General features: G+C 44.0%; 1 protein-coding gene across 1 annotated transcript in view; it reads right to left on the bottom strand.

Annotated features, from left to right (window-relative positions):
• Nucleotides 1-12,826: 12,826 nt before the first annotated feature.
• Nucleotides 12,827-16,018, bottom strand: part of HAO2 (hydroxyacid oxidase 2) — a 28,280-nt gene continuing 25,088 nt past the window's right edge. The window contains exon 8 of the mRNA XM_053289577.1: nt 12,827-13,586. Coding sequence (XP_053145552.1) covers nt 13,531-13,586 — 56 coding nt within the window. The 3' untranslated portion in view covers nt 12,827-13,530. The remainder of the gene's footprint in view (nt 13,587-16,018) is intronic.

Genomic DNA, 16,018 nt, shown 5'->3' with positions numbered 1-16,018 from the left:
GATTTCATAACCCTATGAGAAATGAACCTGTTCTTCTATAGGCCATAAATAATATAGCTTGAGAGGCAGATACTTATCTCTTCTCAGCTATCCTGGAGACCTTACTTCTTGTAAAGTCAGAGCCAGAGGTGGGGGGCTGGAGGTGAGATATAATGTTTTTGTGTGCCACACTGTGCATGGTGCATTATTTGCGTGTAGGAACATAGGAAGATAGGAAGCTGCCATATACTGAGTCAGACCATTGGTCTATCTAGCTCAGTATTGTCTTCACAGACTGGCAGCAGCTTATCCAAGGTTGCAGGCAGGAACCTGTCTCAACTCTATCTTGGAGATGCCAGGGAGGGAACTTGGAACCTTCTGCTCTTCCCAGAGTGGCTCCATCCCCTGAGGGGGAAGATCTTGCAGTGCTCACACATCAAGTTTCCCATTCATATGCAACCAGGGTGGAGCTTGCTTAGCTAAGGGAACAAGTCATGCTTGCCAGCACAAGACCAGCTCTCCTCCTATTGTATCAGTTTGAATCTGTAACTGACATTTCTATCAGTTCCCCCTAACTGTCCTTTCAAGTGGCAAACAATCACAGAAGCTGATGACAAAGGTGTGCTATCCCTTTAAATGCCACAGGCCTTGGACGGTTCTAAGCTGCCTTCTGACAACTGGGATGGATTCTTCAGCCTTGAATTTTTCAAACAGGCTTGGCTGCTGTTCCCTGATGGCTTGCCTGAATTCTTGCAGTCCTCAATCTGGTCTCTCTTTATTTTATTTATTTATTTATTATTAGATTTATATACCGCCCTTCCAAAATGGCTCAGGGTGGTTCACAACATGATAAACAATTAAAACAAATTAACTATTAAAACTGGGTAGCCATTCCCCAGGTCATCAGTATCTAGCCAGCAATGACTCTCTTCCCAGGTAAACTGACTTCCTGAAAGGGAACAGGCCCCTTAGCTCTTTGCCTGCCCTTCCTCCTCCAGCTCTGACACCATCTTCAGCCTTCTTCCTAAGACTTCTGTCCCATGCAGTATCTTCCGCTCAATCTGCCTGAAACCCCCATCACAGGCCCTTAAGTGTGTGTGTGTGTGTGTGTGTGTGTGAGAGAGAGAGAGAGAGAGTGAGTGAGTGAGTGAGTGAATGAGTGATGTGCACACACTGCCTTGATAGTGCTGCCCAGAACAAAACTCTTTCTGCTCACTGATGGTAAGAATTAGACGGAACGCTGGTGAGAGGGCAGGCATCTCATAGAAACTGGTGGGGAGAGAAAACTTAAAACAATGCTATTGTAGGACTGAAGGGAAGATTATCAAGTGACTTATAGAGTGAATTAAGATGCCATCCACTTCAGTTTCTAACTATCCTGCAGGAACTGGGCGACACAGGAACACATATATCCAAACTATTTTATTAGCATAGAATTGTGCTTTCTTCATAGTTACAAGTGATACTTCATTTGAAGTATTTATAGTAACCTATAAGTAACAGAGCCAGCATGGTGTAGTGGTTAGAGTGCTGGACTAGGACCGGGGAGACCCGAGTTCAAATCCCCATTCAGCCATGATACTAGCTGGGTGACTCTGGGCCAGTCACTTCTCTCTCAGCCTAACCTACTTCACAGGGTTGTTGTGAGGAGAAACCTAAGTATGTAGTACACCACTCTGGGCTCCTTGGAGGAAGAGCAGGATATAAATACAAAATAATAATATAATAAAAATAATAATAAAAATAGATAATTATATACAATGTTATGTACATAATTACATAAAATCTTTGTGTATAAAATTTTGAATACACACTAATTGTATTTCAAATCTTTATTTTTCACGATAACTAAGGGCGCTCAAGAGAGTGTTGCATCTGGGCGCCAGATCCCCTAGAGCTGGCCCTGGTTGGAGTGGGCCTGGAGACGAGATTTTAAAATGGGCCCATCGCTGCCTTCCTCTCCTTCACCTTCTACTAGGTGCAGAACAGATCTCAGTACATGGAGACAAAGGAAAAAGTGGCTGCCCTGCCCCACTTTAATATATGATTTTTATATGCAATTAAAAAATAGTGAGCCTGCATGGAATTGATTCAACGCCCAGCCCACTCAGTAATCTGTATGTGAGTCCTCCTCTTGATGGAAGGTGATGAACGCTAATAGGCCATTGTTCAGAACATTAGACACACAGAGGATTTTTAACACATGGGTTCTTGAGGGCACAAACAGCCACTGCACTCACAAGACTGTAATAATACAAAACAAGTATATTTATGCAAACATTCATTAGCAGGAACATTAGAATACAGTGGAGGGCTTTCTCTATAAAGTTGTGTAAACTGTTTTGCCCATTTGCACATTGCATGAAGTCCCAGTTAAGAACATAGGACGCTGCCTGAGTCATGCCATGGGTTCATCTAGCTCAGTACTGCCTGCACTGAAAGGTAGCAGCTCTCCAGGATTTCAGGGGCCCTATCCCAACCCTATTGGACGATGCCATGGGTTGAACCTGGGAACCGCCTTCTGCATGCAAAACATGTGCTCTTCTACAGAACTAGAGCCCCATGGCCCCTAACAGACAAATGTACACCACAGTTAACACAGATTAGGGATTCCAACATAAAACACAGAACACTGGAAAGCAGAACTGCACAAACACCTCGTCAAAGGGAACCATGCTGGTAATGAACACCAAGGCCAAAAGCTCAGCAATTAGTGCAAGGCCAGCCATGTTAGAGATGTTGTTGTTTTAACTTGCTCTTGTTAAATTAGTGGGACTTCTCAACGCTCTGATGCCAGTCTACCCAATGCCTGCTTCTGCTTTAGCATGCCACAGGCATGCTCTTTGTCTGCTCTTGGTCCCTCTGCTCTGATTGGCAGCACCCTCTTTCACCCTGTGCTGCTGCTCTTCTGCTTTGGATGTCGGCCAGCCCTCAGCACCAGTCTTCCACCTATTCTCTTTCATCCATGTGCAGAATGAGTTTTGTTTTGGGCAGCAGTATCAAGGCAATGTGTGCAAATTTTACAAGTGTACACACACACACACACACACACACACACACACACACACACGAAAGAAAAAATAGATTTCACAGTATTTTTCCTTTCTTCCACTTCACATTTGCACGTGTATCTCAACCAACTGATAGGGAGCAGATTCAGTTCTGAACAAAAAAAATATCTTGAGTTCATCCCAGTGAATACAGGTTTGCTATGGAGAAAGTGTATGTAAGATTCCATAGGTGCTTCTATGAAAAAACACTCTTCTGTGGTGCGTGTGTTTTAGTTTATGCCAGCCAACCTTATTAAAGTTTAGACACTCCCGTACTTGTTTCATAGCTAAAATAAGGAGTTTAGTCTCCTTTGTCTCCTGCATTCAATACCCCACTTAGTTAAAAGCCAGTGTGGTGTACTGGTTAGAGTGGGATGAGAACTGGGGAGAATTGGGTTCAAATCCTTCTATACTCAGCCAGGAAGCTCAGGGGATAACTTTAAACTAGACACTCTCTCTCATCCTAACCTACCCCACAGGATTGTTGTAAGAATGAAAGTAGGAAGAAAGAATCATACAAACACTACCCTGAGCTATGCCAAACAGAAAGAGAAGTCACCCACCAGCAATCAGTTTAGACAATCTCTCTCTCTCTCTCTCCCGCCACTAATTTGATTTCAAACCAGACAACAGAATGAGATACATGGAGTCATCCCAGTTTCTTGGGATTTAAGCAGTAAGCATTTCAGGGGCAGGAGAGAAAGGCAGCCTTTAAAAAAAAAAAAAAATCCCCATCATGAACTGATTTGCAAGGTCTTATTTTGATGCAAGTCTTTTTGTCACAGAATAGAATAGTCCTATTCCATGACTTCTCTTGCGACTGAGAGTTCCCAGCATGGAGACTCTTCTCTTGTCCTGGGGAAGAGTTGGGACAAGAGCATTCCCCATTATTCTCGTCTAGAAGCTGCTAGGCTGGCTGGTCCTTAAACATCCACACCCATACAGGTCTGCATCCATACATCTTCAAGCATGCTTGGGAGGGGAAGGGGAATTAAGAAAAGTCTTCGTTACCTACCCAAGTGAGATGTACTGAAGCCAGGTATTCAGAACTGTCAAAATGGGGTGATCAGAGAGAGGCTGTGGGGCTTGAAAGTCCCTTTTTAATAGGGTCCAAGTCATGCACTCAGTGCCCATGTAAGTTACTGAACACCTCAATATGCTTCTTGTGTCAGGGAATATGAACTTAATGGGATTACAAGTTGCCAAACAGAAAACAGGCTTATCTTGATGACCAAAAATACAAAATACTGGTGTTGGGAAGTTGCCTCCTATGAAGGGGTGATGGGCTTAGCCATCATAGCTAATGGGCAATCCAGTAAGAAAATAATGAGGGCCAGGTAGGGGCAAAAAGAGCTTCCAGAAGGTGCCAGAAAACACATACAGGAGATGGGGGTTGACAAATGGGCCAATTTCTCTGGGGCAATAGAAAGGATCCAAGAAGAGACAGGGACATTTATATACTAGAACACAGGAATGTTTCTAACTTATAATGGAGACTGCATCTGAGGCTGCTGGGAATGAACCGTGCGGCCAGCCTGATTTTAATGGGTCAGGGAGTCTGCATTGAATTCTCCTGGGAGTAAAACTCATTTGCCATGCTTCTCCCTCTTGAGGGCTTCCTAGGTTAATCCAAACTCCAGTGCTAAAACACTGCTTATCACTGGACTACTTAGTCATAGACACATGTCAACTATGCCAAACACTCCAAAAGGGGTGTGAACCAAATTAAGTGTGTGTGTGTGGGGGGGGGGGGTTACTGTCAGATTTGGGATCCAGCTCCCACAGCACTTGCTTAAGTTCTGGCTGTCAAACAGCTGAAGTACAGGTGGCCCTCGTTGTCTATTGGGGGTTCTGTTTTCACCTGCAACTGCGGATTATGAAACTGAGGATAACAATAACTTAAGTCAGTGGGAATTGGGGGGTTCTTGGAGGTCAAAAAATGGCAAAAAAGTGGGGAGTAGACAGAAATAAGTGGAATAAAGTAGCATGCCATGCTCTCCAGGTGTCCAGTTTTTCAGCAATGCCCTCCCAAACCCTGAATTCTGCCAATTTTCCACAACAAAATGTTTTTAAAAAACAAAACCTAAGAGTCATGAAATGGCTTATTTCAGCAAAATGGTGGCTGGAAATGACATCAGAAGTCATTTCTGGCCACCCAGGAGCCGCAGGTAGGCAAATGTATTATTATTTTTTCAGTTGCATATAACAAGGCCAGGTCTACATTGCCTGACAGCGGATATGCGAAATTGCAGGTGCTGGGATCATGGATAACAATCGCTAGCTGTACAGCTGCTTATACGCTCATATGCTAGACAAAGTTTCACCAGTTGAATGTCTGCCTGTTACACAACTATTAAAAGTCCTGGGCCCTCTAGCATTTACAAGAAATTTAGCAGCTCTTCCTCTTTATGAGGAGCAAGACTGGAGGAGTTCTGTGGCCCACCTATTCTGAGGTAAAATGCAGCAAAACAGAAACAGGCAGAATTAAGAAGCCAAGGCGTATGTGATCAAACCTATTTTCCTATTTACTTCTGTGACATAAGTTAAACCATTCAACCGTGATGGTTGCCCTTCAAGACATTTATCCTCTCTGGGAGAGGAGAAAGACATATCTGCCAACACATCCCTATTCTCCCATTCACTTGAATGGAAAAATAGGGGCATGCTAGCAGGTATGGAAAGATTTCACCAGCCAGCCCTAACATAAGCCCTTCACAGCTGTTTCCAGGGCAACAAGGTAGAAACTGGCTACTCCCTCTTCCATTCTCTACCCACTCATTCCTTTCCACCTCTCCTTTTCTCCTCAAGAACATTCCGACTGTTCATGTCCCCACTTTTTATTTTATTTTTATTTATTTTTACATTTATATCCCGCTCTTCCTCCAAGGAGCCCAGAGCAGTGTACTACATACTTGAGTTTCTCCTCACAACAACCCTGTGAAGTAGGTTAGGCTGAGAGAGAAGTGACTGGCCCAGAGTCACCCAGCTAGTCTCATGGCTGAATGGGGATTTTGCACTCGGGTCTCCCCGGTCCTAGTCCGGCACTCTAGCCACTACACCACGCTGGCTCTCTTGATGTTATGGGACCATATTTCTTCTTAATTTATAGAAATTCAAATCATATTTATTTCAACAATTCCATGCAAGTGTGCTGTATGGAAGACAGACAATCCAAAGAGACCTTTCCTGATGAAATTGAGTCAGTCTGTGCTTCCTTTTTTGAATGCCAAAATAGAAAAAAACCCTAAAACAATTTTAAAGATTGGTGCGCGGGGGGTGGGATGGAGGAGGGGGAGCCCCAACTGTGGTCTTGAGGTGTCATGTCAGCTTTGCAACTTTTATTCCTCATAACTTTCCCATTGTTCCATGCTGGTCTTGTGGTAGCAAGCATGACTTGTCCCCTTACAGTTATGGCCCAGGCCACTCATATTGGACCAGAACTCATAGAGCCCTGTGTGTCTTTGCCAGCAATTCCATTGAGAGATTCCCTGTTGCAAAGAATCACTGAACTCCTTGCAACAGTGAAATGATTAACTCCTAGGAGACAAGCTGGAAGCTAATCCTTTACTTCCTCTGACAGAGTGCTTACCATGTTGATGTCACCTATATAGTTTTGCCTTAGTAAAATGCATGGATTAACTAGCCTCAAACATATAACCTTTTGGTGTTACTTGAACATTCTTTTACACTAGGTAGATGTACACAAGTAATTTAATTGCTGTCTCACACATATAGCTTAGCTTCTTCCTTCTTAAACAACCCCTTTTGACTTTTTAATAGGCTTGTGCATTTCAATTTGGCCACAAAATGTTTTATGTCCGAAAATGACATTTTTGGACATTTTGTACACAAATCTTAATGAAAGAATTAAAAACAAAATTTTTGTAATGGAATCGAAATGACCTTATTTCGGACCCAAATGCTTTGTTCTTCGAAAAAAGGACTTCCGTTTCAGCATTGCATGAAAATTGTCCTTTTGGTCTCTCCACTCCAGGAACTGAGTGTTTGTTAAAAGGATCAGCATAAGATAAGATATACAAAAAGCTCACACATCTTCCCTGAGGCCAGTTTCCTTTGGCATGAATGATTTAGTTAAGAATGTGTTGTGTTGTAATGCAATTGACATTGTGCTGCTTGCTTTGCTAATGTTTGAAGAAGTTTGCATTGCATGTCTCAACTAAAGATTCCATGATGCCACGATGCCTTGTTGCCAGGCTGAGCCTAGCCTGCTATGACTGGCTATGCCAGCCTGGGAAAATGGATTTATCTGTTGCATTGCTTTTATGTTCAAGAAAGAATTTTTTTTAACCCCTTTGCTGCCTGATTATGCCTGCTGTGTCTGTCTGTGCCAGCCATCAGTGCCCAAGACTGAGTGAATGGGGAGGTTTGGAGGGAGGTTTGGGGTTGCAATTGAATTTAAAAAGTTGTGTATTGTTGTTTAGTTTAGAAGAAGTTTAAACAGGGGTTCTGTGTGAGAGGGATCCTCTTCCCCATACTAGTAGGTCGTTAAGGGTAGCCTTGTGATTTTAGGTGGTTAAGGGTAGCCTTGTGATTTTTTTTTAAAAACAAACATTTCTGTCTTTCCCCACTAATTAATTGTATCTATTCTGTTCAATCCATAGTTATATTGTGTCTGCTATTGTGTCTCTCTGTTCCCGTACTGCTCCCTATTTAGTTACTCTGTGTGTGTGTGTACACGTACACACACACACACACACACACACACACACACACACACACACACACACACAGGGTTGCCGGAACCTAAGGGATATACTCGTGGGTCAAATGGGCTGTAGGCCAGAATTTGGCTTTTTAAAAGCCAAATCTGGCCACCTAGACACATATACATATATCGCAATTCAAATGCCTACCTAGGATGGTTTGCTGGTTGTGCTGTATTTTGGGACCTCATGGCTGGGCATCTTGGTGGTTCTTTCTTTCTCTGTGGACTTCTTCTTTGCAATGAAGATTGGGTCATATTGTGACTTCTAGCATCATCATCATTTTTATTCCAGCTAGATCAAATAGGTTGTGTGGTGCTACAGGCTCCAATCTGTTGCAGAAAAGTCAAAGAATGCACCAAAAGTTGTGTGCAATTGTTGTCAGGATCATCACTCTTCACTTGGGTAGATGTGGGGGGCAAACCTGGCTGTTCCACTGGCAGAATGTTGCTTTTGTTTGCACCCTTCCTTACTCAATCCACTTTTATGGCCAGGTACCACAGATTTAGCTGTGTCTCTGTTCCTTGTGGACAAAAAATGCTTGTGGGAGGGAGGGCAGGGTGCTGTTGTTGGCCCTAGGGCCTAGTATGCTGCATCTGTGTGATATTGCTTTGGAAACCTGGTTTCAGGAAAGCTCTGCTCTTGTTGATGTGTGCTGTTATGTTCTTTGAGGCAGATTCGGGGCAGATAAGGGGCTTGGGGGTGGAAGAGTGGGTCAGGTGGTGGTGCCCCTATGGGTGCCTGCCACCACCCAGATTTCAAAGGCACTGGGCAAAGTGCTGATTTTTTCTGATTTGTTGAAGTCTGAGTGTCTTTAAGCTTTTTCCCCATAGGGAATAATGATGGTTTCAGCAGCCCCATAACTGCACTTGGGGGCTAGGGTGGCCCACAGCGAGTGGTGGTGTAGTGCACAGAGGGTGCCAACCACCCCCTGGGTTCCAAACCCATCGGGGTACTGGGTTTTGTTCTTTCTGAGGTGTTGAGTGTAGATTCTCTAGTAGCATATGAGATTTTCAACCAAGAATCCACTCTCATATGCTACCAGAGAATCTACACTCAAAACATCTCAGAAACAACAGAACCCAGTACCCCATAGGTTAGCAACCCATGGGGAGGTTGGCACCCTATGTGCTTTACACCACCACTCACTCTCGGACACCCTGGTGACCCCCAAGTGCAGTTATGGGGCTGCTGAAACCTCCATCATTCCCTATGGGGAAGAACCTTAAAGACGCGTAAACTCCATTAAATCTTTAAAAATCAGCCTTCTGCCCAATTCCTTTGAAATAATTCAGGCAGCTTCCTTGCCCCCACTGGGCACTACCACCCACCCTACTCTGCTCTGGGCCACCCCTTTCCCCCTGACGTGAAGCTATACTTTTGCTGAAACCTCCATTATTCCCTATGGGAATAATCTTAAACTTCAAAAATTCACCAAAAATCAGCCCTTTGCCCAATTCATCTGAAATTTGGGTGGTAGCTTCCACCCAAAGGGCACTACCACCCGACTCATTATTTTTGCCCTGGGGCCATTTTTTAAAATACAAAAGTTTCAGATTCGGATTTTGCAATGGGGGTGTTTCAGATTTGGGCCAAAAACAAAACAAAATGCACAACCCTACTTTTTAACAGTCTTTGGAGCAAGAGGCGCTAGGAGCCTGCCTCTTAGGCAAAGACAGACCAACAACTTAAGAAATGCAGATGTTTGGAGAACAAACAGAGGAACAAATTGTTTCCTGACCACAAAAAGCCTGTATGCAGAGGATGCCACTCTGAACTGAAGTCTAACCAAGAAACAGTTTTGTCATGAGAGGGAAGTCTTATAATAAGAGTGACTGTCACTTTTGAGATCCATGATGTAAATTGCTATCTTGAAAGAACTCCTAGTGCAGATCTATAGGATCCAGGTGCTATCAAAAGGGGTCTCTGAGACATGGCAAAGCAGCAAGCGATACCCAGGGTTAGCTGCTCAAGCCGCGGGGCTAAATCCGGAATTGGACATGGACAAGGGACTGTCTGTGACTTCTGCTGTGTAGTGAGAAGTCAAGACTACCCAGCCATGGTGCGTGTTCTCTCTCTCTCTCTCTCTCTCTGCCTTGCTCTGAGTATCTACCACCAGCCTGCTTGACTGCTTGAAGCCTGCATCGTTCCCAAGCCTAACAACGAAGAAGTCCTTTGAAGCCTTCTCCGGGACTGGTGAGAGGCCTATTCAACAACTCAGCCAGCTCCCTCCTCTTCACTAATCACTGCCATCCCCTTTCCTAAGCCCTTCCTTATTTCTTCTCTCTGTTTCTCTCTAAAATGTTTTTAATTAGGATTTGTTAGACAGCTGTAATTACTGACTGCACAGGCATGCCAACACATTGGATAGTCAGGCACATTGCACAACACTTGGAATCCGAAACATGTTGAATTTGGATGATCTGTTTGAATTTTCTCTTGATGAGCCACTTTCTATAATAAAGCCCAATGAACTTTCTGAGTGTGTATTCCTTCTGTCTCTGTTTGCGTGCCCACATCCGACATGGGCACCATCTCCAAGAACCAATTCAGTTTATGTATTAAATGACTTTCCCTCTTTCCTTCTGAACAGAGTGCAAAACCAGGTGTAGTTCACAACATTAGCTAAGCAGAGTCCACCCTGGTTGCATATGAATAGGAGACTAGGAGTGTGAGCCCTGTAAGATATTCCCCTCAGGGGATGGAGCCGCTCTTGGAAGAGCAGAAGGTTTCAAGTTCCCTCCCTGGCAGCATCTCCAAGATAGGGCTGAAAGACATTTCTGTCTGCAGCCTTGGAGAACTCACTGCCAGTCTGTGAAGACAATATAGAGCTAGATAGACCAATGGTCTGATTCAGTATATGGCAGCTTCCTATGTTCCTATGTTTTTATACATGGGGGGGGAGATTGTCAGCCTGTGGGGGGAGGCGGCCAGATGGACCAAGCAGGGAGTGTGGTGGCACTTGCCTACTTGAGATAAGGAAGAATGGGGGGAACTTGGAAACAGGAACATGAAGTGATTTATCAGCAACATGGCGAAGGCGGGCTTCGGCCACCTGGCGCAGGGCAGGGGAGATGAGTGGATGGTTGATGGCTGGCCCCCAGAGACCCTGTGCAGCTGCAACCCATAATAGATGAGATGAGCAAGCATGCATCAAGCAGGCTGGCATCATGAAACGTGAAATCCATGTAACTGCACACACCTCACCTGACACCAGGGCTGGGGTGTGCACAGAACCGCGGAGCTGCGGTCCAGCACTGGGGTGGGGGGTTCCATTAAGGGCGGGGGAGGGTTTACTTACTCCTCCCGCTGCTTTCCAACTCTGGCGCCATATTTACTATAGGAATCGGGGCGGCAGGATACCTCCCTGCCGCCCCTTTCCCCGCTTGACTGCAAAAGGCTTTTTGTGCAGGGTTGCTTTGCAACCCTCCACAGGGTTGCTGTGAGGAGAAACTTATGTACACTGCTCTCAGCTCCTTGGAGGAAGAGTGGGATATAAAAAATGTGAATGTTGCTGCTTGCTGGCAGATAGCAGCTGGGGCGGGGGCAGGGGGTTGCTAATACACGCTGCTGGATTTGGAATGCAATGAACATGCTGATCAGGGAATGTAAGGACTACATCCAGTCTCCAGTACCTCTCTGAATAGCTGATTGGTGTGATTCTTGCTTTCTTCTGAAGAAGGCTGTATCTGTGCTGCCTCAGCAATCTGCATCAGTGAAAGCAAGTAAGGTGCGGTTATAATTTTCAGGTAGTGCCATAATTTGTTAATTAAAAGATTAACAAGCTTGACTTTTATTTTTGAGCTGATATTGTGGTGAAGTTATCTGAAAGATGGGTGTCAGATATTTGGGGGGGTGGGGTACAATTTCAGTGCTCGCCCTAGGCGCTGTTTTCCCTAGATACGCCTCTGCCATTTGGAATGACTGAAACCGTATTGTAGGACAATAATCTTTTTCTGCTATACCATTAATAGATAAGAATGTGCAAGACCGGTGTTGCAGAGCAAATGAATGCCGCCTTTGTTAAAGGAGTGGCGTGTTTGTGTGTTATGGAGGGCTTGAATGGGTATGAATGACTGCAGAACCAACTCCATAGGTGCATTATCCTTGTGATATATAACAACAACAAATATTTATATACCTCTTTCCAACAAAAGTTTCCGAAGTGGTTTACATAGTGAGATAATAAATAAATAAATATGGCTTCTTGTCCCCAAAGGCCTCACATTCTAAAGAGAAACATAAGACAGACACCAGCAACAGTCACTGCAAGGGTACTGTGCTGGGGGTGGATAGAGCCAGTTGCTCTCCCCCTACTAAATAAAAAGAATCACCACTTTTAAAAGGTGCCGATCAGATCTGCTTGGCTGAACATCCTTGACATCTTTCATACTGGCTGATATGTAGTGTTATTTCTAAGGTCTTATCTAGGAATCTGCTAGCAACATCTGTTATCAGTGGTACACACAGGAAGGCCCCATGAAGGACATGGGACGGCTCAGATGAGACACTCTGTTTCTCAGAGGGGTTATGAAGTCTAAACAGGACAAGCTCCACAGGATGGATTTTGACCTTCTGCCTACTTCAACTACAGATTGTAAAAGTAGCATATCAAATAATATCTTTCATGTAACATCTAGACTAGTAGCCATTGATAGACGTCCTCCTTGGATTTATCTAAGCCCTTCTTAAAGCCATCCAGGCTGGTGGCTGTCATTTTGTGGCAGAGAATTCCATAGGTTACTTATGCATTGTATGAAAAAACCCTGTTTTTACAATACCCTGTGGGTATTGAATTGGGCCAGGTTTTTATTGTTTTTGGTTTTGTGTCTGGTTATTCTCTGTGGCAGTGCTTGTCAGTTAACCAACTTTTAAAACTCAATGAGGGAGCTTTCTGCTTCTTCCCCGAGCCTTATCATGCCCACCATCTGGTGGTCATCATCATCATCATCATCATCATCATCATCATATTTATTAATTAATTTGTTTAATGAATAGACCGCCTGGCTCCAAAGGCTCTAGGTGGTTCACAAAGGCAGATCCATAATGAAATTTAGACCAAAACAATGGAAATGAATTGAAAATAAGATTTTACTTTAATTCAGAGAACCTTGCACACAGAAATATTAAAGGCATTAATACTAAACAGATATTTCTATTCTGCATGTACATCCTAACTTTAGCATCTCTTGTGCCCATTGGTGGCAAATGAGAAATCCAGCAGGTAATGTCTGTGAGCACAGCCCAACAGAATGTTCTCTTGTGTAAGCCCCATTGACTTAAATAGGAGCCACACACAAGAATATTACCAAACAAAAAAATATATTTGGGAAATAAATGAGAACATTAATCTATGCTCCTCCTCTTCCCTATCTAGAATCAAATTTGAGTTAGGATTCAGGTAAGAATTGCTGGTTTGGTTTCTAGGGTCTGTATGATGTCCAACCATTTTTGTAACGGTTCTACTACGAAATCAAATTGCAAAAATCAGGCTATTATCTACTCTCTGTGGCAATACTTGGGGAGACTGCAGGGTGAGGCAGTGTTGAGCTGAAGTGGCAGCACTGAGAGTTTCATAGCTGGTCTCAATGAGTGAGGGAGGTAGTCTTGAGATGCAAAGGAGGGTTCCATCTTAGCAACTGTCAGGTGCAGAGTCAAAGAAGCGGTGAACTGCCTATTGGCTAACCAGAAGATGTTATGTGTGTTCTGACATGCGGGTTGTTGACTCTTTTCCATCACTGCTGTGATTGTTTGGATAAACACTGCTGGAGTGTCCTTTACAGCTTGGAGTACTGAACAAGATGGCGGCCAATTTCTGAGACATTTCTACAACCTGAATACAAATACACAAGCTGTTAAAAACGAGGCAGAACCACTCAGTGGTCAGCACATCAGGCACCCTCATGCAATGGAGCCACTTAACGTTTAATTTAAACATTTTCCTGAGTACAAAAAGGGGGGGGGAGAGGTGATCATCTAATTCAGTGATCAGTTGTGGTGCCATCATTATGGTTCACCTTTCCCAGGGAAGTCCGCCTGGCCCCTTCCTTGTTTCTGTACCACCACTGACTCATTACAGCCTGGCTTTTTGGCAGGGCTTTTGTGGAGACTGATCAGTGCATTTGATTTGCTGCTGTGCTGGGTTGGCAGGGTGTGGTGTGTGAAGCAAACTACCTTATTCCACTGGCCATTTTTGTATTCATTTTTGATTGAATTTTATTGATGTCACTATTGTCTTTTATTGTTTTTTCATTTGCCTTGGGCTGCTTTGAATTTACTTTTGGAAAGGAAAGCAGGAAAATGGAAGTAAATTCATCCTATGGGCTGTGAGATCGGTGAGCTTAAAGATTTCTATGTAGAAGTTACTAGCTGTGGCAAAATGTCAGGAGTCGACTGAATGCTGGCTATAAAACTGGAGCAGCTGCTTCCTTTTTAACACAGAGGGCAATGGAGGCCCATCAAAAAAAGGTCCTTCTGCCAAGGCCACCCACTGAACTGAGGGTGGAATCTGCATTGGAACCAGAAGATGAGAGTTGTGGGAAGTGTTCATGGGGTTGGTTACAGACTTCAGTCCTAATTCTGCTCCTGCAAAGTCATAGGAACATAGGAAACTGCCATATACTGAGTCAGACCATTGGTCTATCTAGCTCAGTATTGTCTTCACAGACTGGCAGCGGCTTCTCCAAGGTTGCAGGCAGGAATCTCTCTCAGCCCTATCTTGGAGAAGCCAGGGAGGGAACTTGAAACCTTCTGCTCTTCCCAGAGCGGCTTCATCCCCTGAGGGGAATATCTTGCAGTGCTCACACTTCTAGTCTCCCATTCATATGCAACCAGGGCAGACCCTGCTTAGCTGTGGGGACAAGTCATGCTTGCTACCACAAGACCAGCTCTCCTCTAAAATAAAGAAATAAATAATTCAACATTAGCACAGCGTCCTAGGAATCTTAGTTTCTACTTCAATCAAACAATGAATTATGACTTAGGCATATTGTCAAGTATGTATATTCTGTATTTGTTGAAACTCAGCAGGGTTGCATTGTTTTCATTCAGCCTCAGCAATGAAATGAGACCTCTGGCTACAGTTACTCCTGATGACTAAGTCCCATTGAAAGCAATAGGACTTATAGTGCAATCCTATGCATGTTGATCCAGAAACCAGTCCCAGGGTGTTCAATAAAGCTTACTCCCAGGGAAGTGTGTGCATCAGATTTCAGCCTCAGTCGCAATTTTGCTCCATTGCTTTCAGTGGGACTTGGGCACAACTAGCTTTAGCAGCATGGGGGACAGTGGTTGATATCCTGACTAACAAAGGATGTGCGAAAGGAGGGACTCTCGGGAGCCTCAGTTGCCCTGTATGCACGCTGTTGTGCCAGAGCCCTTAGACATCAAAGCTCTGCTCTCCGCACACTCTGGAAGGACTTTGTAAGATCTGAAACCTCAGCAACACATTTCCAATCCTATAGAATCCTTCCAGAGCATGAGGAGTGCTCTGAACTCTCAAGGTTTTGGTGTAACAGCATGAACACAGGGGGACTGGAGGCGTTCTGCAAGTGCATTCTCCTTGCAGTCCCTCCTGATACACCTGCTTTGCCAGTTAGGATGCCAGCCAGTATGAAGTAAGTGGGTAGGGTTGGGATTCGGGGAAGGAAACTGGGAAAGGACTGAGTGTGACAATGGCAATGATTGCCAACTTCCTATTTCATGATCTAAAACCATAAGGCTTTAAGTATAAATAATGACAAAAGCAAAGGGTACATTCCATTGGGAAGTTCTCCTATGCAAGCAGAATGGAAACTGCACAAGAGCATGGTGAGGCTCTTGCACAACTCTGACTCATTTCCATGGGGCTTACGAAGCAGTATCTCTGCCTTCATTGTGCCCAAGGAGAGCCCTTCGCCTGTTTATTTTATACAGTATGTCTTGTCTCCTTTAGTAGTATGTTCAACCTGTGAATACTAGTGGCTGATTTTAATACTATTTGTACAATCGTCTTACGAGTCTTAGCCCCCACCTTGACCTCATTATTCCATATTTTTCCTTTATTTTTTCTCTTTTGGCACATTAGGGTCAGGTAAGCAGTCATAAAGGGTATTTTATTTATTTTTAACTTATTTATTTAGCAAACCTATTGACCGCCTGACTTCTTTAGACTTGAGGCAGTTGACATAAATTAAAACAGAGATCTAAATTAAACAGAAATTAAAACAACAACAGGTATCAGCAGCTCTCAATAAGATATACAATCCTGAAAATAAAGGAAAAATT

The sequence above is a fragment of the Hemicordylus capensis genome, chromosome 2 (genome assembly GCF_027244095.1).
Source record: "Hemicordylus capensis ecotype Gifberg chromosome 2, rHemCap1.1.pri, whole genome shotgun sequence".
NCBI classification, from domain to species: domain Eukaryota; kingdom Metazoa; phylum Chordata; class Lepidosauria; order Squamata; family Cordylidae; genus Hemicordylus; species Hemicordylus capensis.
This window is presented reverse-complemented; position numbering and strand designations above follow the sequence as displayed.